This window comes from Tenrec ecaudatus, chromosome 1, assembly GCF_050624435.1.
Source record: "Tenrec ecaudatus isolate mTenEca1 chromosome 1, mTenEca1.hap1, whole genome shotgun sequence".
Lineage (NCBI taxonomy): Eukaryota > Metazoa > Chordata > Mammalia > Afrosoricida > Tenrecidae > Tenrec > Tenrec ecaudatus.
The window spans coordinates 170,677,067-170,704,591 of NC_134530.1; the positions used below are offsets into that span (position 1 = coordinate 170,677,067).

Below are 27,525 nucleotides of genomic sequence, written 5' to 3' on the forward strand. Positions count from 1 at the left end.
GACAATGTATTGCGATCGTGAGGTGTCCCTGGGACCGGGTAACAGGCATCAGCAGACCCATAACAAACAATCAAACACACAAACCATACTGCTGAGAATGATGAGGGGGGTCGGAGCAGAGGCCCAAAACCCATCTGGAGACAATGGGACATCCTTCCACAGAGAGATGAGTCAGGCAGGGAGAAGTAAAGCACTGATGAAACACACAAAATTCCTGCTTCCCTGAGGCTTCCTCACCCCTCACTATCATGACCCCAGTGCTGCCTCTCACTTCGGTCTAGACCGGAGCAAGCACACAGGTACAGACAGAGATGAGAGCTCACGACACATGGAAACCAGGAACAAGAACGGGAATCGTGATGCCATATGGGTAGGGGGAAGGTAGAGAGAGGAGAGGAAGGGAGAACCAAGTGCAATGATCAACACATACCATATACACCCCTCCAGGGGGGTACGGATAACAGAAACCATGGGGGGAGCCAGTGGTCAGTGTAAGATGTGATACATCAAGGGGTCGCGGGGTGGGGTGGGGGAGGAGTTGATACTAAGGGCTCAATAGAAAGTAAATGTCTAGCAACAGAAAAGTGGGTGAAGGGACTTTATCGGACAGTGAAACATGAAAAAATAATCATAAATTATCAAGGGTTCATGGGGGCGGGGGGAATGAGGAGCTGATACCAAGGGCTCAAGGTGAAAGAAAATGTTTTTAAAATGATGATGGCAACAAATGTAAAATATACAAGACACAATTGATGGATGGATTGTGATAAGAACTGTACGAGCCCCCAAATGATTTTTTAAAAAAATGATGGTAACATGTACAAATGTTTGATACAATTGATGTATGGATTGTTAGACCCCCAATAAAATTATCTTTTAAAAAATAAATGAATGATTGATTGATTTCGGGGGCCAAGTCCTCGGAAGTAGACAGTCTATTTCTTCTTTGAAGCCCGTTCTTGGTCTGGAGCTTCTGCTGAAACCTGTTGACTTTGGGTGACCCTGCTGGCAATTGACATGCCATTGACACAGCTTCCAACATCATAGCAACACACAAGCAACCACAGTCCGTCCGACACACTGACAGACATGGTATTTTCAATGGCTTTATATCCGTGTGAAAGTTGGACATCAAATAACAAACACCAAAGAAGAATTGAACCACTGGAATGATGGTGACAAGAATACTGAAAGGATCACAGACGCCAAAAAGAACAAACCAATCTCTCTTGGAAGAGATTCAGCCAGAATGCCCCTTAGAGGAAAGGGTGGCGAGACCTGGTCTCATGTACTTTGGACATGCTGTCAGGAGAGCCCAGACCCAAGAGAAGGACATCATACTGGGTAATGTGGAGAGGCAGCAAGAAAGAGGAAGATCTCAAGAGATGGACTGACAAGTGGTGCCAACAATGGGCTCAGACATAAAAACAACTGTGAGGATGGTGCAGGACCAAGCACGGTTTCCTTCTGTGTGCCTAGGGTCCCTCTGGGTCAGAACTGACTCAGTGGCACCTAAGGAGAACAGCAACACAGCAGTGCGGACAAGGCGACTGGAAGTACAGGGAGAAAAAGCCTATTTCCCCAACCTAGCTTCTGTTTTATGTTCTTCCCCGACCTTCAAGGTCCTCACGCCTCGAGCCTTTTCCACACTACGGCTCCTTTCATCCAGGTCCTTCCTATTTCAAGTAGCAATTCTCAATTATGTCCGTTTCAAGTGCCTCAGTTCAACCCGCGATTTCAGCGGTTCTCAACCTGTGGGTCGTGACCCTTTTTTTTGGGGGGGGGGGGAGTGTCGAGCGACCCTTTCACAGGGGTCTCCTGATTCATAACAGTAGCAAAATTACAGTTATAAAGTAGCAACAAAAAATAATTTTATGGTTGGCGGGTCACCACAACATGAGGAACTGTATGAAAGGGTCATGGCATTCGGAAGGTTGAGAACCACTGCTCTAGTTTTGTGAATTACTGTTAATTTTCACAAAAACAGCAAACATTATAGAGCTTTTTGTGTGTCACCTCCCCAGTAATGATCTCTACTCAAAAGTAGATCATGAATGCTTTATGAAAGTCGGCATGACTTCAATTAATCCTTGAAATCTTTGTATGTGGCCAGTCCTCCTTCTGCCACACTCCAGAGCAACGACTGTAAACCACCGCCTCTCCCCCTAAGCTGCCTCAGTCCAATTGCTCTCACTTTCCCTTCTCCTAAGTTAATCTGCCACTCATGATCCAGAGACATGCCGAGTGTGATGCTAGGGGCTCAAAGTGAGGCAGAAGATGGATTCTGCCCCTGTCGTTACACATCAGCCTCTCCTTTAGGACTCGGAGCCTCTCATGAAGCCACGAATGGCAGGGCCATTCTCTACTTCAGCCCTTCAGAGACCCTGTTTGAGTAGACCATTTCTCCCCTCTTCCTCAGCACTGCCTGACCTTTCCTTCCTCTTACAGTCAAATTACTGAAAAGAATAACGAACCGCAGACACTCTGAATTCCGAGTCACTTCTCAACCTACTCCAATATGGTTTGGGCCTCGCTTCACCACTGAAACTCCTCTAGTAAAACTCACTGCCATGGAGTCAATGACAACTCATAGCCACCCCACAATAAAAGCAATAAACTGACAGAGCCAACAAGTTATTTTGCAGACCTGCCGACTACTCCTTCCACAAAATGTTTTTTTCCTTTAATATCCAACCACTCCACTGTTGTTCAAAGAGCTGCCTTTTGTCCATCCCTCAAATGCTGATGCTCCCAAAAAGCTGGCCGTAAGATCTACTTTGACTGTACAAAGGTAAGTCAAAAAGTATCGCGGCAAGAGATGCTACATCTTTAAAAACTACCGAAAAGTGAAGCTACTATTTCTTGGCATATCCTCCAACTAGGCCAATACACTTTTGAAAACATTCCTTCCATCTCTCTAATCCTTCCCTGAAAAATCCTCTGCGCAACAATTTACATCCCATCCAAACAGCAGTTTGGGCATCAATCACAGAGGAGACCTAGTGCTGTAGTAGGCTACATATTAGATTGCTCGCCCAAGATCTGAAGTTCAACACCACCAGCCTTTCTGCAAGAGAAAAATGATGCTTTGTGCTCCTATGAAGATTTGTAGTCTCAGAAAGCCAAAGGGGTAGTTCTATTCTGTCCTACAGGGTCACTACGAGTCAGAACTGACTTAACATGAGCCACTGAGAGAGTGAGCAGAGGGATTCCAATTGTGTCCCTTGTCAATGCTCTGAGTGTGGGGGTGGGGCGTTTAATGGGGCAGAATCGGGGCTGTTTGGTGAGGTGGAGTAAGGTTTTAATGAATTACTCATAGGAGAGCCCTGAGGAGGTGCTTTATGATGCTAGGGGAACCCTCCTCTATTAATGCCCGTCATCTTTGTGTGTGTGCCATGGAGTCACTTCTCGCTCCCAGCATCACTGTACCTGAGGGGAGATCTGACCCATAGGGTTTTCTTGGCTGGAATCTTAATATGAGCAGATCAACAGGTCTTTGCTCTCACGGAGGCACTGCTGAATTTGAACCATCAACCGTGGTCAGCAGGTGAGTGCTAACCAATGCACCACCGAGACTCCTTTGAATTCACGGTGTTAGCCTACACTCAGGTAGCCAGAGCCCTTCTGTCCCTACAGTTAATTTCCGTCCTGTCAATTCTCCTCACTGCCCGTCTTCTCCAAGGAGCCGCGGCGGCAGGCGCAGCTAAGTGCTGGACTGTTAACCACATGGGGGCGGTGGTTTGAGCCAATCAGCTACTCCACAGGAGAAAGATGCGCTGCCTTAGAAACGCTCCTAAGGGCGCTGTGAGTCAGAATTAATCTACAGCCTCGACGGCTATCACATTCTTCATATTTCTCTCCTCATATTGTCACCAGAACTCAATTTCAAATGTCTAAATGAAAGAATTCAAGTAAAGCTGTCTAAATCTCCTAGGTAATTTCGTACTATCCAAAAGTCCTTATTATGGCTGCCTACTACTACTCTTCCTCAAAGATTTTTTAAATCATTTTATTTCCTCAAAGATCTTATACGAAAAAAAGCTTCCTTGAACACACCATATTCTTTTCATACCTTGTAGCTTACCTCTACACACATTTCTGCCCAAACCTGAAATGCTGATTTCTCATCTACCCTAACACCACATTGGTAAGGACAGCAGTACAAAACACGATTTCACTGTATGTAAAGAGTCTCACCTACGTTCAAATACTGACACTGCTTGCTTAGTTGCGGGGTAAAACTGAGGAAATTATTTCCTATCTTTAAGCCTTACATAGCTGTTTCTCTAGCGTGCTCCTTGAAGGCAGAGACTATGTAAAGTCTGCATCTCACATGCAGAGTATGTTTGGTAAATGCTGACTGAATTGATGAATGCATTCATGAATAGATCCTTTGTAGTTCCCAGCCTCCTGCTTAATACTCTGCATAGAATGCATAGAGTATAATATCCAGAAAATGTCTGCTACATGAACAACAAAAAGGACTGATGCATAGGCAAGTTTATCAGCTGGCAATTAAAATTTTCTTCCACTCAAAACTAAGTGTAAATAAGTAGTTCTCATATACTACTGAGCCATCAAAAACTGCAAAAGAAATGTGTGTGTGTGTGTGTGTATGTGTGTGTGTAAAAGCTCTCCAGGGGACTCTTCAGTATATAATGCTCTTTGCCCTTCTTTATGGGAATATCCTTCCCTTTCTTGCTCAAGTATTTATTGCCCTTGTGTTATTTATCAAGTTGATTCCAACTCAAAGAGCGCTTCTGTGACAGAGGAGAATTGCTCCACAGGGTTCCCTAAGGATGTAATCTTTGCGGGAACAGAATGCCAAATCTTTTCTCCCCTGGAGCAGCGAACAGTTTGGAGCCAAGCACTTAATTGCAGTGCTACCAGGACTCCTTGTGTTTTCAAGAACTCAGGATAGTTCAGGAAGAACGAAAGTGTTTTGAAACTCTACTATAGTGCTTGATGTGATTGAACTATATGGAATGTTATATCTGTTAAGAGCTCACAATAAAACAATTAAAAAAAACTCACTATATTATTTGCTTGCTGATAGGCCAAGGTGGGCAAACCTTTTCAAGTGCTGATAGTACATGTTGTAAGTTTACAGGCTATCTAGTCTCTGCTGCAACTTCTCAACTCTGCCACTAGAGCATGAAAGTAGCCAGGGGCAATATGTGAACAAATGGCCATGGCTAAGTTCCAATAAAAACATAATTATAAGCACAGTTTGCCAACGCGTCTGCTAGACAATGATGACAACCAAATGAATAACAGTTTCCCTCTCTTTTCTGGGGATAAAGCAGCATCTTGACATTTCAAATCAAGAATGGCTTCAGCATCCTCCCAACAGTCTGCTTCTACTGTGCCTTTATGGAGTCCCTCTCACCCTGCCTCACCTCTTGTTTTTGTCTACCTGCTGTTAGTCTGGTTTCCTTTTCGTGTTGCTGATCTCAGGGAGCAAAGGATCGATTTCCCACCTATGTTTTATGAATCACAGTATGTACCAGATCCTTTAGTATGAAATGGACACGTCAACCAATCACACTGCCATTTCTCCCACCACAGGCACCACTGGATGCAGCCTACATTTCTCCATGCCTGTAAACTAAACCAACTTTAAGGATTTAGTAGTAGGGACTTGAACCAATACCTCCTCTACTTGCGGACTCTGTTCTTCCTTAGCCCCTAGGCCAGCATTTCCCCAGAGGCTTCTCTTAAAACACTTTCTCACAAACCTCAACTGCTATTCAATCAGTATTCTTGATGCAAAAGCCCTGAGGATAAATAAGGATGTCTCTGTAGTTCTTTAAAGGAATTCCTTTAGGCTGAAAAAGTTAATGGTGCCGTGCTATAAAATATTGACTGTAAATGTTTTCAAATTTGTATCAGAGGATGAGCTGTTCAGATTTTTTCAAAGAAGGAACCAGAAAGAGAAAAATCCCAAAATGTTCCAATGGCTGAAGAGGCATCAAAGCAGCCGAGGGTGAGGAGAAAGGATGTCAGAGAAGAGTTGAAGTGGTGAGAGGACTATCTGCTCAAGCAAAACCTGCACCTGTTTCTACCACATAAACAGCCCCGAACTGCCACAGGGGGAGGGGGACAGACTGTGTGGCTGGGGTGAGTGTCTCTCCTACTGGCTGAAAAGCACAAACTCTTTCTCAGCTCACTTTAATTCTGGGAAAATAACAATTTTTGAATAGGGCATTTTCAACTGCAGTTTTCCAATAAATCAACTCTTCCATCTACCTCCACACATCTAGGTCCTAGAGATGGAATTCTCTAAGGACATAGCAACCCTGAAACTAAGACATCCCAATTAAATTAGAAAGTGCAGTGAATGTTTGATGTGAAGGAGGTAGCCCTCGAAAGCTCTGACAATTAAAACCCTGTAGCTCCACAGCTGCACAGTGAAAAGTAAACTGACGACCGCTACCGCTACCTTCTGACAACTGGTACAGGGGAGGAGCTGTGAGGCGAGAACAAGCAACAAGCCTGCGCGATGCGCTGTGGCACGACTGTGGGACAGGTAAAATACTCTTATGCTTTTGGTAAATTTATTATAGCCCTAGGATTCTAATTAGTAAAATCAATCTCAGGATGATTACAAAGAAAGATGATGTTTTTTACACATCTTCAAGAAGACAAAAGCCTCCTGGATTTTTATATATATATACACACACACACACACACACCCCACACCCCCCCCCTCACAAAGAACACCAAGACCCAGAGACTCACCTTACAAACTGATCTCGTCCCCCTACTGCAAACTGGTGGGTATTGGCAGGATGTACATAGATTGTGTACAGTCCCACTTTCTTCTCCTTCTCTTTTGTCACCACCAGTTTCCTAGAAGATTAGAAAAACATACAAAGTTACTTCTCCCCAAATTCCAGCTGTCTAAGCAAGTATGGGAGCACAAGAGAGCTACTTAAATCACGGTTCTCATTTGGAAAGAGCGTTTTCCTAGTTTAATTTCTTGCCTTTGGAATATACACAGAAAGCCAAAAATCACCACCACCCCTTATCCTACTACTCTGGGGACCGAAAAACAAAGAAAAAGCCAAACCAACAAAAAATAGGCATCAGCGTCATTAGCTGATGCTCCTCAAGATGTACAGGCTAAAGGTATATGAAAGTATTTCTCTTCGTGGAGCTTCAGTTTGGTGGACAGAAAACACGACTCTCATCTTCCCACCCTTTATTTGGAAGCACTTTTTTGATCACCTGGGAACAGAGGGAGGATTGGAAGAAGAATCCAGACAAAGAGCAGGCTTTAAAACATAGTTAAAGTTCAATCTATTTCCAAGATTCCTGAAAAGCATCACTGAACACCCAGAATTACAAATGCACATTGACAAAACAGCTTGGTACTGGTATAACAATAGACACATAGACCAATGGAATAGAACAGTCTACAAATAAACCCACATTATGACCAACTGATTTTTTAACAAGGGGGCTAAAGTCCATCTGGTAAGGAAAGAACATTCTCTTCAATAAATAGTATTAGGAGAAGTTGGATTCCCACATACAAAAAAAAAAATGAAACACTATGGTATGGTCCATGCCTCACACCAAACAGATACAAGCTCTGAGGATCTAAATATGCGTACCTAAACCTTAAAATTCTTCAAAGAACAAGCAGGGGAAATCTAGCTTTTTAACAATGGATTTTCTAATAACAAAAGCACAAACAGCAAAAGACAAAAAATGAAATCATAAACAAACAAATGGGGCCTCATAAAAATTTTAAACTTTTAGTCCTCAAAAGATTACGAAAAAGTAAAAAGACAAACAACCTACTGGGAGAATATCTTTGAAACTCATACATCCAACAAGAATCTGGATATATACATAGCTTTGACAACTGGACAAAGAGAAAACAATGCAAACATTAACTGGGCACCAGACCTGAAAGAACAGACACTTGACCACAGGCAGCATGCAGCTGGGCATCGAGCACATACAGCGATGACCTGCACAAGGAGATAGCAATTCCCTCCCACAAGAAGGGCTAAGACTTGGGAGGGGGTAAAGCCTTAAACAAACCAGAAAATAATACGTAAGTGTTGTCCGGGAGGTGAGAAAAACTGGAGTCCCTCTTCCTTGCTGACGGGAATGTATAATAGCATAGACATTGTGGGCAACTGTGGCCGTTCCTCAAGAAAATCAGAACTAGAACTGCCATGACCCAGAAGCTCTACTCCGAGGTCTCTTTCTCAAAGACCTGGAAGGGTCCAATCAAACAGGGGCCTACACCATTGTTACCGCAGCATTATTCACAGTGGCAGAATGTGGGGGAAACTAACTGCTCATCAACAAATGAATGGATCAACAATATGCAGTTCACACGCACTCATTTAAATACTCCTCAGTAAGATAAATGAAGCCTGAGACACGCTACAACAGGGACACAGCTTGAAGACATTATGCTGAGAATCGGTATGTTATGAGCTCACATGGACTCAGTGCCATCGAGCCCACTCTGCCCCCGTGGGGCTCCGGAACTGCAACCCTGCACAGGAGCAGAGGGCCCTGCCTCTCATGACGAACTGACAATTTCACACTGCAGACACTGTGGTTCAAGCAGTCAGTCCTTCGAGTACTCTCAATGCCATCAAGTTCCCCTCATGAAGGTAAAGAAAGGCAAACACACAGAGAACACTTACTAGTGATTATTAGGGCAGGGAGAAACGAAAGGGAACTGATGGTGTTGAAAACATTTCAATGATTAAGGATAAAGTTGGACAGCTAATCAATGTTATTGCTGTTAACTAGATGTTTACTAAAAAGGAGAAGAAAAAAAGAAAGACATAGGTAGGGGGGTACAGGGTAGTACTGGCCCACCCAAGGGGAGAGTAATTCCACAGGAGAGGGAGAGAGGGACAACAGGGTGCGCCAAGACGTGAATGCAACATATATGTCGTGGGTGGGCCCAAATCCCAACTAAGTGGACAACCCCAAACCCCGCTCCCCGACCCACTCTACCCCCGAAGAATGCACTCCAGAGGACACCACTGAAGCTAGAGCTCAGGGAGAGGGGTGCTTCTGATCAGCGTACACAGGAGCAAATGAAGAAGGGAAGGAGAGAGTGGAACACATCCTGGCCTGCCAAGCCCCAAGAACAATATTCCTGCTCAGAGCAGCCAAAGCAGAGTGGACTATAGGGCCTACCTCACCTTAAGACATGACATCCCTCACAGATCCACAGCTCTATGGGGGATAACACTGGAGACACGGTGTGGGAATTGTGCCCAATCTGACCCCACCACACCGGGGCCAAACACTAAGGGCTTACAACAGAGCAGCAAGGGGAGCAAAGTAATGAAGTCCCTGAGGAACACCAAAAATAGACTTTGGGGCCAGGGCATGGCACCCCAACAGACTCCACCAGAAACCACAAAAGTCAACAAACAGACCTAGAACTATTTATAGGCATTTTTGCTGTTGCTGTGTTTTGTTGCTGTTATTTTGCTTTGTCTTGTTTTTGTGCTTATTATTGTCTCTGCATGTCTATCTAGAAAAGATAGGTGGATAACAATCTGGAGAAAACAATAGGACTGACAGTGGGGAGCGGGGAGGGAATACAGGGGAGGAGGAGGTGAGGGGGGGGAGAAGGGGGATGCCAACAAACCCAGGGTCGAAGGAACAAGTGATCTAAAATCAGTGCAAACGAACAGACCGTAGGATGGTAGGATGTCTGGTGGGCTTTTATCAAGGGCATTGTAACAGCGAGGAATTCCTGAAACCTGAATAGAGGCATAAATACTGGCATGTACATGTGTAAATATATATTTAACGATAGGGAAATAGATCTATGTACATATATTTATTTGTTAAGTATTAAGGCAGCACAAGGACATTCAGCCTCCAACTACTCCCTCAATGCAAGAACACTTTGTTCTAATAGCCTGGCATTCTGTGATGCTCACCTTCCCAGACATGATCCCTGAAGACAAAAAGGGTGCATATGTAAATGTGATGAAGAAAGCTGATGGTGCCCGGATATCAAAAGACATAGCATCTGGGGGTCTTAAAAGGTCTTAAGCAGCCAACTAGCTGAGAAGCAACAAAGCCCACATGGAAAAAGCACACCAGTTTTTGTGATCATGAGGTGTCGATGGGATCAGATATCAGGCATCAAAGACCCAAAACAAAAAATCCTGTCGATGTGAATGAGGGGAGTGCAGAGTGGAGACCCAAAGCCCATCTTTGTACAACTGGACACCCATACAGAAGGGTCCCAAGGAAGAGACGAGCCAGTCAGGGTGCAGTACAGCACCAATGAAACATACAACTTTTCTCTAGTTAATGCTCCGCACCACCCCCATACCCCCACTATCATGACCCCAATTCTACCTTACAAATCCAGCTAGATCAGAGCATGCACAGTGGTATAGATAAGAGCTCACAACACAGGGAATCCAGGACAGATAAACCCCTCGGGACCAACGAGAGTACCGATACCAAGAGGGTAAAGGGAAGGTGGGGTGGGGTGGGAGGGTGGGGAGAAAGGGGAAACCAATCACAATGATCTACATATAACACCCTCCCAGGAGGGGGGAAACAGAAAAGTGGGTGAAGGGAGACAGCAGTTGATGTAAGAAATGAAAAAATAATAATAATTTATAAATTATGAAGTTTATGAGGGAGGGAAGGCAGGGGAGGAGGGAAAATATGAGCTGCTACCAAAGGCTCAAGTAGAAAGAAAATGTTTTGAAGATGATGATGGAAACATGTATAAATGTGCTTGACACAATAGATGGATAGATGGATTGTTATAAGAGGTGTAAGAGCCCCCAATAAAATGATTAAGAAACAAAAGTCGTATCAGATATATTTACAATGACTGAAAAAAGTAGCTGCTGAAGTTGCTTATACAATCAAACACCTCATGGGACTTGGTTCCTTGGTTTAGATCGGCAGTTCTCAATCTTTGGGTCACGACCCCTTTAGGGATCTAAGGAACCTTTCACAGGAGTTTCCCTAAGACCATGGGAGAAAACATTATTTCCGATGGTCTTAGGATCTGAGACACCACTCCTCTATCTATCTCCAGGTGGTTCCGTCCACACACAGATACCTGGAAAGACTGTTACCCTTGCTACCCCATGCTTCAAGACAAAATTTCATTTATTTGTAATTAGAAAGAAATATTTCACAATATATAATTACATATTTTTGTGATTAATCACTATGCTTTAATTGTATTCAATTTGTAACAATGAAAATACATCTTGCATATTTACATTACGATTCATAACAGCAGCAAAATTAGTTATGAAGCAGCAACGAAAATAATGTTATGGTTGGGGGTCACTACACCATGAGGAACTGTGTGAGAGAGTCGCAGCATAGGAAAATGGAGAAGCATTGGTTTAGATGTTTAGGGTCATGGTTTCATTGTTCCGTACTGGTTTCATTTCCCTTAACTAGCACCATGATGTCTTCTAAGCTTTAGTTTTCCATATAGTGCCTTGGGTCTAAAGGTTTAGAAGGGCTCTCTATTCACCTGGAACAACAGCGGAAGACGTTTTGTTCCAGAATAAAATCTGTAAGGAAAACAAACTCAACATACAATTACCATATGATCCAACGACTGTTCATGTGTGTATTTATCACAGAGACATAAAGACTTATGTTCACAGAGAAATTGATACTGTAGTTCCCCCAAAATGGAAGGAACTCAGATGTACTTCAACGAAGACATAGCAATAAGGAACAAAGTGTTGATATATATGACACAAATGAATTTCCAAAAAATTATACTGAGTGAAAAAGCCAATTCCAAGGGTTGCAGGCTTTAAGAGTCCATTTATGTCACATTTTTAAAATGACAAAATCCCACCCACCCCCATTCCAAGGGGACAAACAACAGAAGCTGTTGTTGTAAGGTATGAAAATAATAAAAACTGGTCCAGGGGTCACGAGGGGGAGGGGGAAGGGCGCTGATGCCAAGGGCTCAACAGAAAGTCAATGTCTAGAGAAGGATGGCAACAAGCACAAACATGCTTGCTACAATCGATGTGTGGGTTGTTCTAAGAGCGGTAAAAGCTCCCAAGACAAAAATTTTGATTAAAATAAATTTTAAAATGACGAAGTTATAGAAATGGAGAACAGATGAATGCTTGCCAGAGGTTAATGAGAGGATAAGGGCAGAAGGGAAATAATTATGGCTATAAAAGAGAAAGATGAAGGATCCTCTCGTAGTGATAGAAATATAGTCTTGACTATACTATATCAATATTGTTTGTGATATTGTATACTGTATTTTTACAAGATGTTACCACTAGGAGAAACTAAGTACAATTGCATGTGAATCTAAAATTATCATATATACTCGAGTATAAGCCGACCCGAGTATCAGCCAAGGCACCCAATTTTACCACAAAAACTGCATTAAAAATGTGCTGGAAAATTCAGCTTATACTCAAGTGTATACAGTATCTCAAAATAAAGATATTTTTAATAAAGTGCACCCTGAAAAATGACAAGCCAGTTTTCTAGCACAGTGGTAATCCAAAGGAAAGGTACATTCTTCCTGTCTGATCTGAAGCAAATTACAAGTGCTTATGAAGACCGCTCTTCGTAAGGCTGAAAACTCCTATCTAAATTATTCTTCTGGTTGTACCACAAGTAAAGTGATCTCTGGAGGGCAAGGTGCCTCAAGAAAACCCCAGACAATTTTAAAAGGTCAAGCAAACTCAATGTGCATGGTTTCTGCGTGTTACCATAGTACAGAGGTCAAATGCAGAGTTCAGTGAGCAGTCAGAGCACCAGAAACTCAACCCCAGGGGGAGTGAGAGGGTTCCAGGCAAGGCTCGGCAGAAGCAGTTACACTTCCTTCCCTTTCGGGAAATGCGGCACACTAAGTCCTTCAGGAACCCTTAGCACCACTGCCTCCCCTCTCCTGCTCATCACCAGCAGGACTATCAATCTTCTCCAGCCCAGGCCACTTCCCTAAAGCACTGCTCAACGTTCCCTCACAGCAGCAGGAGGAATGAGGCAATGCCAACCTCAGGGAAATCAATGATTCAGTGTGGGAACGTGCCCAACCCAGAGTCACCTGGTTTGTGACAGCAGTGGCATTCATTAACATTCATCTCTTAAATAAATTTGTAGTCCAAAATTAAAGGGGGGGGGGAGACAGACAGACAGACAGGCAGACTTAAATAACCTGGCTAAATAGCCTAACTTGTTCTCTAGATTAGATGGCACTGTGAACATTCTCCCCAGATCTAAGTGTCCAACAGGTCAAAAGCATAATGCTATGAACATTAGTTAAGTTTACAGGAAAGGAGTTAAAAAGGACTGTAGGAGGGAGCTGGGCTTTGGGTTTTGTTTTTGATTCTAAGGATTTACTCATTTTTGATGCTAATGGAAACTGAAAGAAATATAACCATGACAATGAGTTTCTTTATAAAGGAACAATTTTAGTTATCTCCTCTGCATGGTCAAAGTCACGCTAGCCTAGAACTTTTCTAGACAAAGTGGAAAGATTTAATTTCCCTTTAAAATTTCTAGTTTTCCATTAGGAGAGCGGTGTACAGAGGTCATTGAAAATGAATGCCCTTAGGAAGGACAAATACAACAACCTTAAAAGCACAAGGCAGAAGGCATGTTCAGAGAATGACGATTTCATCATCAAACAAGCTGTGGAGAAGTTGGCGTGCTAGCTGGGGTTTGAGACCTGCACGGGTCACAGTTTATCCTTTTCACAGTGCCATCTCAGGTTCTCAGCAACTGAGACTTCAAAAGAGCAGGAGCACACTACTAGCAAGGTGAGCCCAGAGCAGTAAAGTGAAGAAACCATAAAAACACAGAAACATGCTCTGCCACTGTGGGTCAATTCTAAATACTGTACAGCAATCCTGTAGGACAGGCCTGAGCTGCCCCTGTGAGTCTCTGAGACTGTACCTCTTTAGGGAAGAGAAAGCCTCATTGTGAACTGGTTTTGAACTGCTAATGTAGCCACTGCCCTACCAAGAATCCTGAGGGAACAGGGTAAGAAGCACTAGCTCTACCGTGGGTGAGCCTCACAAAGAGAGCGCAATCTCCTAGGCCTCAGTTTATTCACCTAAAACAAACAATTCTCTCTCCCAAGAGATATATGTGGAATAAGCTCTCCAAGAAACATGCAAGAGTTATAAAAATGAGTAATCAGCCCCTAATAAAATGTTAAAAAAAAAAGAAACTTAACTTTACCTTTAGATTGTACTAGCAGTCTGAAATAGACAGATAAAATAATTTAAATATCTCATTAATGATTATATTGATTATGTGCTGAAATGATCATTGTTTGACTACATCATGTTACATAAAATAAAGTTTTAAAATAAGAAAAAAAATGAGTAATCCTGGCAATGATTAATTCCTCCCACCGGAGGGAAGGCTGAGTACATGAAACCACTTGGAGCACATTTAACAAATTTTGCTTAAAATTAATGAGCAGGTTCTATGTTTCACCACTGGCTAAAGGAACATCCCACCTCAACTCCAAAGCAAACTTATTTCCTAAGGTGTTAGGCCAATTTTGTTAACTACCAGAGATTCAGCTATCACGTTTACACAAAAGAAAAACTCCCCATGTCAACTTCACACAAAACTGCCTCTGATATAAGTTTGGTCCAAGAATCAGCTTACCACATAAAGACAGCTTGGTCTTCTGGTCATGAACTTCACAGTAAGCCTCTCTGTGTGATTCCAGCCTTTTCTATTTCTCCTAACCCTAAGGCAAACCTTTTTTGAAGTCTTACTTGTCTTTTAATTGCTCAGACCTAGAGTTGGTGCCAACGACTCTGTTTCTCCCAAGGTTCCCCTTAGTTTTGATCCTTTCCATAGTTTGCACTTCAATTCAGAGTCAACTCTCAGCCAGATTTCTTGCTTACATCATTTCATTCCAAATTCAATAACCTACCCAAGTCATCTGGTCTGCCCATAACTTGAACCAGATTTCCAATCCCTTCTGGTCTCAGCGGTTTCCTTTTGAACCTGATCCACAGGATAACAACTCAGATCTGACAAACTTGGGTCCTAGCTTTCATCTTTGAACTTCCTCCCTACTCTAATCAATATCACAGATTATCACAAAAAACACAGAACTTCAGAAATGGAAACAACAAACACCATTCAGTTTAAAAAATAAAAATATTTTCTTAAATGTGTCAAACACAGAGTGAGTGTTAGAAGACAGACCCCTCGTCCACCAGGCCTACGCCCCTTCCCTGCACAGACCCATTATTTCTCACCCTTCATCTAAAACATTTCCATCATTTACATAGCTAGCATTTTTCCATTTACCAGACAACTCTCTGTAACATTTATCTAAAAGTCTAATGATCACACTTTAGATTTTCTTCCCTAAACTTACTTACATGCTAAGTAAAATTAGTGATAACCCTTAACAATACTCGTAATGATATACTTAATTTATTAAAATAATTTCAGAGTGAAGGTGAACAAGCGGCCATCTAGCTCAGAAGCAATAAAGCCCACATGGAAGAAGCACACCAGCTTGTGCGACCACAAGGTGCCAAAGGGACCAGGTATAGGGCATCATGCAAAAAAAAAAAAAAAAAAGAATATATATATGTGTGTGTGTGTGTGTGTATATACCATAGTGAATGAAGGGGGAAGAGCAAAGTGGAGACCCAAGGCTCAAGTGTTTACCACTGGAGATCCCCTCATAGAGGGGTTTAGGAGAGGAGACGGGTCAGTCAGGGTGCGAGGTAGTACCGATGAAGAACACAGCTCTCTCCCCAGATCGTGGATGCTTCCTCCCCCCAACCACCATGATAAGCCACCTCGCTATCTGCCGAGGCACCTAATTTTACCACAAAAACTGCATTAAAATGTGCTGGAAAACTCGGCTTATACACGAGTATATACGGGTACGTGACTGGTATTTCAAATGCTGGCAGGGTCTCCCTAAGTAAACATAAGTTTCAGCAGAGCTTCCACACTCAGAACAGCTACCCACTTCTGAGGAATTAACCCCTGAAAATTTTATGAATAGCAAAAATGAAGGGAAACAAAATCATTTTCCTGCTGAGAAAGAGAGAAAGAACCAGAGGAAATACAGACTTCCCCTAAGCCTTACACTCCCCCAGTTAGGCACAAGGGAACCATTCTGATGAACCAGAGAGCTGAAAACTGCCTAGGACACAGGGAATAGCTTCAAGGCCAAACATTCTACTTTGTCAAGAAAATCACTGTTATACTTACGAAGCGGGTCGGTCTTGTCTGAGGTCGATGGTGAAGACAACTGCATCTTCACCGGCAGACAGGAACGTACAGGGAGAATCTGGTTCCAAGGCCAGCTGACAGACAAAAAGGGAAAGAATGCGGCTTCTAAAGAGGAGAACTAGAGGTCTAGATCCTTTTATTTTTAAAAAGAGATGCATCTAAAATGTCTCAACAGGGAATGACGAGGGCAACGAGTGTTTAAGGGTGTTTTACTCAATTGATATATGTATGCATTGTGATAAGAGTTGTATGAGCCCAAATAAAATGACTTATTAAATAAATAAATAAATGAAATGTCTCAAGGAAATGTTCACCTTTTTTGCTATTAAATCCTAGGAAAGGAGGTAACTTAATTGCATACTCCCATGTTCTGTGTGAATGATTTATGTACTTTGTTTATTCTACACAAGGCAAAATACAGTTGACTTTGTTAGACACCTGAATAATCGGAACAGAGCCACCAAAGGGTTTGAAACATCAGTCATTAGGGCTTATTCCATACTCTCAGTTGAGAGAGAAGCAGTCCAAGTTTCATTCCCAAAGTTTTAGTTTTATGAATTAATTATCTAAGAGCCTGAGGTTAGGTAATTTTTACATTTCCTGAGGCATCTAACCCAGGAAGTTCAATATTACCCCTACAGGACATTCCAGGACCACTCACATAACTTGTTTAAGGTCTCTAAGAGAGCCAATTCCCTTTTGATGGCATGTAAAGAAAGTGCCTATCCTGAGATTGAGCGGCTCCAAGTTTCTCACAGGATGCCACCCACTGAGTGATTGACCTTATACTGATAGCTCTACACAAGGCTTCCAGAAACAGTGCTTTTTGTAAATTAAGAGTGGTAAGCAGAAGAGTTAACAACTCTCACAAAAGAGACTGTTAAGATATTCTAAAGACAAGCACAATAAAATGTGCTTAGAAGGCATGAGACAGCAAAGATTTCCAAACCAACAGCAGCTCAATTTAGGGTCTAGATATAGCCAAGTAAATAGTGCATGTTCATAATATACAGATCTATCAAAATATTTGCCTTCCAAGAAGGCTGATTTTAAGGGTGAGGAGGGGCCCAGCACCATCGTGTACAACAAAGAGGAAACAAAGGGCACAGGATCAGGGAAGGGCCTTGGTTGAGGCCCACAAAAGCTCTAAACTGCCCAAGAGTGGAGACCAGAGCTTACTTACCTTGTGGGAGGCTCCCTTGTGCTGGGCCACACGCTTGGTGTTCTTGCAGCACTGTGTGGCAGAGAGTTCAGCTACACGCACCTGCCCATCACGAGCACACATGGCCAGAGTAGAATCACCACTGTTGGGAAGGAACTTGGCCTGGAGTGATAGGGATGAAAAGAGGCACACAGAAGGAAGTGAAGAAACTACTTTGAGGGTAAAATTGTGATGATGACTTAATTCCCCCTTTTCTAATGTTACAGCAAGGAACTTGGCTTCCCCACTCTTATATGAGGAAGCTTCAGGAAAGTTCACGGAAAACAGATTAAAAAACAAGAATTCAAGAACTTTTTGAAAGCCTTGTGAGCAGTGAGTTAACGCACAATGATTTCTTGGAGTTAAAGGAGAGGACAAAAAACGTCATCTCGTGAGGAAGAGCATTTGCCGTCGGCTCTGGTTGAATCTGTAGCACACAGTAAGGGTTCTGGTGAACCAAGTCTGTACCTAATACAGAAGCAAAGGGGGTACTTTATCTTGATTTAGGAAAAAAAACAAATTTGGTAAAAAGGGGGGAGGGGAGAAATCCAGGAGGATGTTGGGGAAAGGAGAAACACACTTAAGGATAAATAGCTAGTACCAATGAGATATTTCAAAGGTGGTGGCTGGAGCTAAAAAAAAAATTTCCATGGAATAACAATCACATAAGCTAATGTTTATCAAATGCTAATTACATACCAGGCAAGGTTCTAAGTGGCTACCCTCAATCATCACTTACTCCTCATAATCCTACGCATTATTGGCACTTTACATGTAAATCCATTTAAAATATGGCCCAGGTGACATAACTAGTGAGAGGCACAGTCAGACTTTGAACCTAGGCAGTCTGGCTCAAGAGCTTGTGATGTTTGTCAAACTGCACTGTCTTCTAACAAAGCCTATTTAAAACTCTGCTGTGAAGTTTCAAGTACCTTGCCTACAAGGAAGCTTCAAACAGTCCTTACATTTAAGGAAAGAAAAGGTTATCATGGGACGTTCAGTACATTTCATGTTTCCAAATTATTATGGGCACTATCAAGAGATGGCCAAGAATCCGGAGGTCCAATTCCTACCTCAATTCCAGGCAGCAGCTCAGACCTGTCTAACCCAAGCCTGACTTCATAAATGCAAGCTTGCTCCCTTGCCTCACCTGGAAGACATTACTCTTGTGGCCACTCTCAAAGTCCAATACTGGCTGTCGCCGTACCCAGTCCCACACCACCACCTTCAGATCATCACTGCCACTGGCCAGCCAGGTGCCACGCTGGTTAAAGTGCAAGGTATTGACACATCCGGTATGGCCCTCGAGCCCATGCTGTAGTTGGAAACGTTGCACAAAGACTCTTGCCCCACAGGCCTCATACACGAAACGGGCACTGGAACCCAGCTCCCGCTCCCGAAGGGCAGGAAGGGCTTGCCAGCGAGGTCGGGGTAGAGCTGATGTCTCTGAGGAGACCCAGTCCTCCAGAGCCCTCTCATCATCTGATGAGTCCTGTTCACGATTGCCACGCTTGCGCTGCACACGGCGCCGAGGCTGCTCTTCTTCTTCTTCCTCCTCCTCTTCCTCCTCCTCTTCCTCTGAGCGGTCAAGGACTCGGCTTTCATCGTTGATGGAGTAATGGCCAGTGTCTTCCATGCTGTCAGAGTCTTTGTCTTCACCTGAGCTCTCGGTGTCTGTGCCTCGACTTTCGGTGCTAGTGCGGTTGGGGCCACCATCATCGCCAGTGAAGCTCAAGCTCAGGTCTGAGGCCTCCACTTCAATGCCTGAGGATGTCTCTCTCCCCTCCTCAGCTCCGGACATCTCCTCTGGACTGCTGGACAAGCTTCCTGAATGTTAGTGAGGAATGGGGAGGTGAGAGGAAAAATCAACAGAATAGCAATCAGAAGGCTATCCCTCCTGTTTCCTACTACGAAAGTAACACACTGACAGACCCAGAAACCTACTCAAAGTTCCTTCATGACAAATTCTACAGAGTGAGTGCCTTTTGAGGGGGAAACTTGTGAAGCACAAGAAATTGAAAAGATTAAGAAGTTCTTACAAAAATAAAGTTCCTTCAACACAAGTAGAGAACTTGCTCTCAAGGAGGAAACACTGGCAAGTTGCATTAAAGTATGCCTGCTACAATCATCATAGGCTCTGTTCCACTGGGTAGGAACCCACAAGTTACAAAACTAAACTGAATATAGGGGGAAAGAACAGTTATTCGTAACAAGGGATGACTGGTTTAGTTCTCAAATTAAGGAAAGAGAGGAAACAATTGGTTAAGATCATTCTGACTTAAGATGTGGAACTGGTACCATTTCTCATTTCGAGCGAGCAGTACTACCTCCTCGTCCTCCTGAATCCTAAATTTCTTTGCCCCAAGACCCATTATTGATACTCACCACTGAGATCAAACATAAAAGTTATCAAGAAGGAAGTGTAAGGAAAAAGTGTGAACCCTCATCTCCTGAAGAAGCTGTTTCAGCGGAGACAGTTTGACAATTTTAGCACAGTTGAGTCACAGGACGCATGCATAATGTGGATAGAAAGCAGGGCTGCTATAATGAACCCTGAGAAGAAAAGCTCATTGCATAGGCCACTACCAACTAGGCCATTTCATGGGATCTGACTCACTACTTTCAGACACTTCACTCCTCTATGTAACAGTCAAACCATACTCCAATGAGCTCTTGCACAATGTTCTCGAGTTAAAATGACCACGCATCCAACCTAAACTTAAGTCAGGGTGTGAGAAAGGGGGAAAATGAGAGTTTAAACCAGGCTCCTCAAACGTTTAAACAGGGGGCCAGTTCACTGTCCCTCAGACCCGTTGGAGGGCCGGACTATAGTTTTAAAAAAACCTATGAACAAATTCCTATGCACACTGCACATATCTTATTTTGAAGTAGAAAAACAAACAGGGCAAAAACACCCGGGGGGCGGGTAAATGTCCTCGGTGGGCTGCATGTGGCCCGCGGGCAGTAGTTTGAGGACCCCTGGTTTAAACTCTGCACATACCATTTTTCTCTACTCAGGTGACTAAAAATTTCATTGTATCCAAAAGAAAGGTTGTTAGGAAAGGCCACCAGCTGTGGGATCCCTGTGTGAGCGATTCAACTCTAACATCACACTGAGGTCTTGGGATTCATAGTCTGAGTGCCTTGCACAGTCATCTAGAGTTGTGATTTCTGAAAATCCTTAAAGCAAAGAAACTCCTTTTCAATAAATTCTTAAGTAAAATCCATACAGAAAAACTGATTTAAATATATGCATGTAAGTATATAGATGTATATGTGTATGAGTGTGTGTTCAAGTAGTGACAGAAGGCTGAAAAACAAACATCACTTTTCAAAAAGTACTTAAAACTAAGAAGAGTACAGTGTGAAAATGACTAAGGTGAGATCTAAAAGAAAAAGGTGAAAGTCCATCAATTTCAGCCCAGGAGCCAGATTTGCTGATATTACTTAGTGAATACTGAGAGCATAAGCAGCTATGGTCTTTAAAAGATGTCAATTAGGCTTGAGATTCGGAGTAGTGAGAACTTAAAATATACCTAACAGGTCCTGTGCAGAAAGTAAACTATCAAAATTCCTAGTATGTATTGTTAAAACTACTCATATGATGAGTCACAAATTGACAAGTGGGATATACAGAAGATAAAACACCTGTGTACATCGAAAGAATTCACAAAGAGAGTTAATAAGAGAGCCCACAGACTGGAAAAACATCTTCAGCAATGACACATCAGACAAACAGCTTATTACTAAAATATATGATACTCTGCTAGCTTCCAAAAAAGAAACAAAACTAACTGCCCACTGAGGAGGTGGGCAAAGGACCTGAACAGAAGTTTCACAAGGGTAGAAATCCAAATGGCCAATAAACATATTAAGAAAATGTTCCTGATCATTAACCATAAGAGAAATGCAAATCAAAACAACTATGAGATACCACTGAACACCCTCACAGATAGCCCAAGTCAAAAAACCAGAAAGCAACAAGTGTTGTAAGAGCTATGATGGGATAGGAACGCTCATCCACTGCTTGTCGACAAGTAGGTATGTACAGGCACTATGGAAATCGATTTGGGGATATCTAAAACAGATGGAAATCAATCCCCCTACTGGGCAATATACCCAGAAGAGGCAAGAAACAAACCACGGCCAGACATCTGTGTTCCAATGTTCATCATGGCACAGTACACAATTGCAAGGAGTTGGAAACAACCCAAATTTCCATCAACAGACGAATGGATTAAAAAACCTATGGTACATACATACAATGGAGTACTACACATCAGTAAAAAGCAGTGATGAATGCATAAGCACATCACCGCATGGGAAGAACTGGAGGAAATTATGCTAAGTGAAGTAAGCCAAGCACGAAAGGACAAGAACAACATGAGTCCACTGAGGTAAGCTTAAAAATGCAAAAGGGGTATAGGTAGGTAGTATGGCAGGAGTCAGACCAAATCCAGGGATGCATATGGTAGCCAACTAAAAAGGAGGGGGAAATAGGAAGAAGAAAAAAAAAACATGGGTAGCAGGGAAACAGGGCACTAACCCACCCCATGGTATTGTTTATATCTCCACAAGGAAAGAAGGACCAGACTGGTACCTCTGGTGCTCTAAGATGTGAATGCAACATACCGGCATGAAGCAGGGAACCAGTACGTAAGTCTCAGGGGCCGGTCCCAATCCCAACTACATGGACAGCCCCCACTCCCCGCAAAAGAATTCACTTCAGAGGACAGCACTGAAGCTACAGCTCAGGGAGAAGGACATGTCTGATCAGAGCACACAGGAGCAAATGAAGGGGGAGGAAGAGAGAGTGGAGCACATCCTGGCCCACCAAGCCCTGAGGACGATATTCCTGCTCAGAGCAGCCAAAGCACAGAGAGGACCATAGAGCCGGCCCCACTACAAGACATGACATCCCTCACTGACTCATAGCGTTATGGGGACAACACTGGAGACACTGCGGAAACTGCACCTGATCTGACCACACCACACTGAGGGGAAACACTAAGGGTGTGCAACAGAGCCGAAAGGAGAACAGAGCAACAAAGTCCCCAGGGAATACCAAAATAAAGACTTTAGGGCCAGGGCCTGGCACCTTATCAGACCTGACAGGAAAACACTCCTAAAGGTCAAGAAGCACACCTTGAACTATTTACAGGTTTTCCCTTTTATTGTTGCTGTTGTTTTCTTTTGTTGCTTTGTTTTGCTCTGTCTTGTTTTCTGTGCATATTATTATCTCCGTAAATTTATTTAGATAAGATAGACAGGATAAACAATCTGGAGGAGAAAACAACAGGATCAACAATTCCGTAGGTGAAGGGAGGAGAGGCAGGGGAAAGGAAGTGGGTTGTTTACAAACCCAGGGACAAGGGAACAAGTGATCCAAAATCAATGGTGAAGGGCAATGTAACCGAGCGGAATTACTGAAACCCAAATGAAGGCTGAACATGATAGTGGGACAAGAGGAAAGTAAAAGGAAATAGAGGAAAGAACTAAGAGGCAAAGGGCATTACAAAGGTCTAAATACAGGCATGTACATATGTAAATATATTTATATGATGATGGGGAAATAGATCTATGTATTTATAGGTTTAGTAATAAGGTCGCAGATGGACATTGGGCCTCCACTCAAGTACTCCCTCAATGCAAGAACACTTTGTCCTATTAAACTGTCGTTCCATGATGCTCACCTTCCTGACACAATCGCTGAAGACAAATGGGTGCATGAGCAAATGTGGTGAAGAAATCTGATGGTGCCAGGCTATCAAAAGATATAGCATCTTGGGTCTTAAAGGCTTGAAGGTAAACAAGCAGCTGTCTAGCTCAGAAGCAACAAAGCCCGCATGAAAAAAGCACAAGAGCCTGTGTGATCACAAGGTGTCAAAGGGATCAGGTAGGAGGCATCAAAGAACAAAAAATCCTATCATCGTGAATGAGGGGGAGTGCGGAGTAGAGACCCAAGCCCATCTGTAGGCAACTGGACATCCCCTTACGGAAGGGTTGCGGGGAGGAGACGAGCCAGTCAGGGTGCAGTATAGCAACAATGAAACACACAACTTTCCTCCAGTTCCTAAATGCTTCTTCCCCCACACTATCATGATCCCAATTCTACCTTACAAATCTGGCTAGACCAGAGGATGGACACTGGTACAGATAGGAACTGGAAACACAGAGAATCTAGGACAAATGAACCCTTCAGGACCAGTGGTGAAAGTGGTGATACTGGGGGGTGAAGGGAAGGAGGGTAGAAAGGGGGAACCGATTACAAGGATCTACATACAACCCCCTACCTGAGGGGCAGACAACAGAAAAGTGGGTGAAGGGAGACATCAAACAGTGTAAGACATGACAAAATAATAGTAATTTATAAATTATCAAGGTTGAGGGAGGGAGATAGGGAAAGAAGGTGGCGGAGGAAGGGGGAAAATAAGGAGCTGATACCAAGGGCTCAAGTAGAAAGAAAATGTTTTGAGAATGATGATGGCAATAAATGTACAATTGTGCTTGACATGATGGATGGATGGATGGATTGTGATGAGTTGTACAAGCCCCCAATAAAATTATTTTTTTAAAAACCCACACAACTATGTGTATTATGCCTATGTTCCACAAATCAGATGACTTTAGGGGTTCTACCACATTAACCTGTGGGCCAGAGTGTATCAGAAGCTTAGCAAAAGGGTCCCAATAGGCAATGACCAAGATTTAGTATCATCCTATCCAAAATAAAGGGTCCATCAGTAAAAATGTTAGCTTCTGCAGAGCACATGGGGTATACCTACTCAATTCCACTGCTGCAACACAAAAGTGGCTATAGACAACACTATGTGAAGAAATGGACAAGGCCATGTTTCAAAACTACTCTATAAAAATAGGTGCTGAAGCTGGAAGGGTCGCTTAAAAAAAAAAAAAAGGTGCTGAACCAAACTTGGACCACGGCTAAAGTTTACCAATCCCTTATCTAGTTAATGGCCAAGCTCCAAATCAATAGGATAACACTCCAAAACAATAGGATAACAAACTTGACATAAGATGAATAAATGGCAATAAGAAAACAATAAAGGAGCAACGAAACAGTGTATATTTAAAATATCACCTCCCTACTCATGATCCTCATTGCTCTACTATTCATATCAACTAGAAGTCAGCCTAGTCTTGACTTGCAACATGTTAAGAAGTGCTGGACTGTGCTGCCCAACTATATTCAACTGGAGGACACTTTCCTAGTCCGCCAGGAGCCCCAGGGGTGTAATGGTTACCCATTTGGCTGGGTTCCACAAGGCCAGCAATTAGAAACCACCAGCTGCTCTGTGAGAGAAAGATAGGGCTTTCTACTCCTGTAAAGAGTTATTGGATCATAAGCTCCCAGAAGCTATCCTGTCCTATAGGGTTGCTATGAGTCAGCATCAACTCGATGGCAGTTGTGTTTGGAATTTTTCCCTAGTCCACAAATTGGCTCAGAGATCAAGCATTGGCCCAAAGACTCAGGTAGCAGCTGATAAGTCTATAGCACCTTGTTATTCTGCTTTCAAATCTGATCTAGACATAACACTTGGCATCAATGGCCCTTAAAAAAAGTTAAGAAAAGAAAGCCCCAGTTTAACTAGGTTGGTTAGATTTGAACTTTGTATCTACTGAACTATGATGTAAAATGAAAAAGGACCTTCAATACAACAGGATCCTCAACCTCAACAACTCCTCTGTTCTCATCACCAACTAGATCTTAATTTTCTCCTTTATTACAACATCTCCTGGGTTTGCCTATCTGTTACACTTACAGGCTTTCAGATTTTCAAACCATTTGATCGCTTAGAAGCACAACACAGGCAAGGTTACTGTCCTTCCACTAAAACCCAGGTCTATTCTGTAGCGCTGACGGAGAGGAAAAACCTCGATTGATCCCAAAAACAGCTTAGCCGTCATCTTGGCCCTTACCATTAGCTAAGTCTGTTTTGCCATCTGTGCTGCTCTCTCTGCTGGACATCTTGAATGATGTTTGTAGCAGCCAACCTGGATTTGGAGGAAGAAATGAAACAATTAGGAACCAACTCTGGGGAAAACAATGAAAAAAAAGACCGATTTAACGATGCATATCCACTGCTACCAACTTGATTCTGACTAATAATAACCCCAAAGGGCACAAGAGAACTACTCCCAAAAGGTTTCTGAGGCTGTAAATCTTTACAGGAGGAGGAAGCCTCAACGTTCTCCTGTAACCATGTACACATAATCTTTGTTATTTTTATAAGGATAAAACAATTTTTAAATTATGTTTCTCAGCTGCTGAAATGTACCCAGGTGGTATTTGTTTCTTTCCTAAATTATAAAAAGGGTCATATCTTTGAAAGGTAAACCACCAACTCAACCTTATTCACCAAGTAGCTAGCAGTGTCTTTTCAGATGTGGACGTGGGAACCTGAACATCGGGCATGTTTCAAGGAACAAGGTACTGCAAGCAGAGTCTCAACTCAAAATGTTAGCTAGCTTCAATGCTGCCCTCCAGGACCCAAGATTGTTACAAATGCTAAGTCATGTACACCTGTAAGATGTTGAACAGGTAAAAGTTATGTGACAGACAGATTTATAATGACCAAATTAAAAAAAAAAAGAGTAGCTGCTAAGGATGCTATTGTACAACCAAACTTCTCATGAGATTTGGGTTTGGTTCCTTGTGTTGGAGGTTTGGGGTCACAGTTTCATGCAAGATCCCAGATAATTGACCCCAATGTGTTTAAAGTTTCTGTTCTACCTCCTAATTATCGTGTAGTGCCTGGGATCTTAAAAGCTTACAGGTAGTCATTAAAGGCACAATTGCTCCCTATTTACAAGAACAGAAAAAGAATGACATGGAATGTGTGCCGATGGAGCTGTGCTAATGTCGTGATTAAGAATTGGGTTGCAATCTGCAAGGTCCACAGTTTGAAACCACCAGAAGCTCCTCAGGAGAAAGGGTTTTCTACTCACATTGAGTCAGTCTCAGAAACTAACAGGGGCAGCTCTACCCTGTCCTATTGGGTCGCCATGAGTCAAAATTGACTCAATGGAATGAGTTTGGTTTGTTTTTCAAAATGTGTGCTGTGGCATTTACATAATCGGTCAACTTGCAAAGGGGTGGAATCTAGGCTACCAATCAGGTCACAGCCAATGAGGCTTCTGTGTGGGTATGGCTTTCTCCTGAGGGTTGGAACTCCTGTCTTCCTCCCTGGAGGTGGGGGATACAGATTCTCTGCTAGACATTCCTGTTGACAAGCCAAATGGAGCGATGCTGATGCAGCCAGAGCCCTGGAGCAGGAGGAGCCACGTGGAGACCCCTGCCAGCACTGAGATGCTTCCACCGCCACTGGATTCACAAGATTTTCCACCCTGAATTTGGCGTCATTGCATGTGTTGCATGAGTCTAGATTGGCATCAGACATATGGACCAGTATCAGACTTGTGGGCTTAATCTGGACTGGGCTGAGATGGTTTCTTAATATACAATTACTCTTTGATAAAAAGCTGTTTCTTATACACGAGTGTCTATAAATTTGTTTCTCAAGCCAACCCAGACTAACATATGTGCCCAATTGGCTCCATGAACAACTGCCTTCTTTTCCATAAGAACAGAACTGGATAGTGCCTGTCTAGCATTACTGAACATTTTGGTCAAAGGGTCTATAGAAGAAATCTGGTTAAAAGTGGGAAATGCAAAACAGAATTTCAAATTCTCATGAATTTTAGACTTTCTGGATCTACTAATCCAAGATAATCTTTAAACTTCAAATAAAAACTACTGCCTGAACTCATTTGAAAACCAAACAGTAATTAATTTAGTCAAAAAGGTTTGCTTTAAGTATTAAGTACTTTTAACACTTTTAATCTCAATGATCGATGTTCAATTACTCGCCTCCAGGGGGATGAACAAAAGAAATTTGAGTGAAGGGAGTGAACAGTATAAGATATAAAAATAAGAATTTATAACTTATCAAGGGTTCACAAGAGAGGGAATGTGGAGAAGGGAGGGGGGAAAAGAGGAGCTGATACCAAGGGCTCAAGTAGAAAGAAAATGTTTTGAAAATGATGATGGCAAC

The 27,525-nt window shown here is 42.8% G+C and overlaps 1 protein-coding gene across 2 annotated transcripts in view; it reads right to left on the minus strand.

The window, feature by feature from the left end:
- The window catches only part of DCAF8 (DDB1 and CUL4 associated factor 8), a 57,519-nt gene that overhangs the window by 10,598 nt on the left and 19,396 nt on the right, over positions 1 to 27,525 (minus strand). For both annotated transcript variants that reach the window (XM_075563655.1, XM_075563654.1), the window contains 5 exons: positions 25,391 to 25,465; positions 18,603 to 19,279; positions 17,435 to 17,575; positions 16,231 to 16,325; positions 6,742 to 6,852 (listed from right to left, as the gene is read on the minus strand). In XM_075563655.1, the coding sequence (XP_075419770.1) occupies positions 6,742 to 6,852; positions 16,231 to 16,325; positions 17,435 to 17,575; positions 18,603 to 19,279; positions 25,391 to 25,439 (1,073 nt within the window). In that variant the 5' untranslated portion in view covers positions 25,440 to 25,465. The remainder of the gene's footprint in view (positions 1 to 6,741; positions 6,853 to 16,230; positions 16,326 to 17,434; positions 17,576 to 18,602; positions 19,280 to 25,390; positions 25,466 to 27,525) is intronic.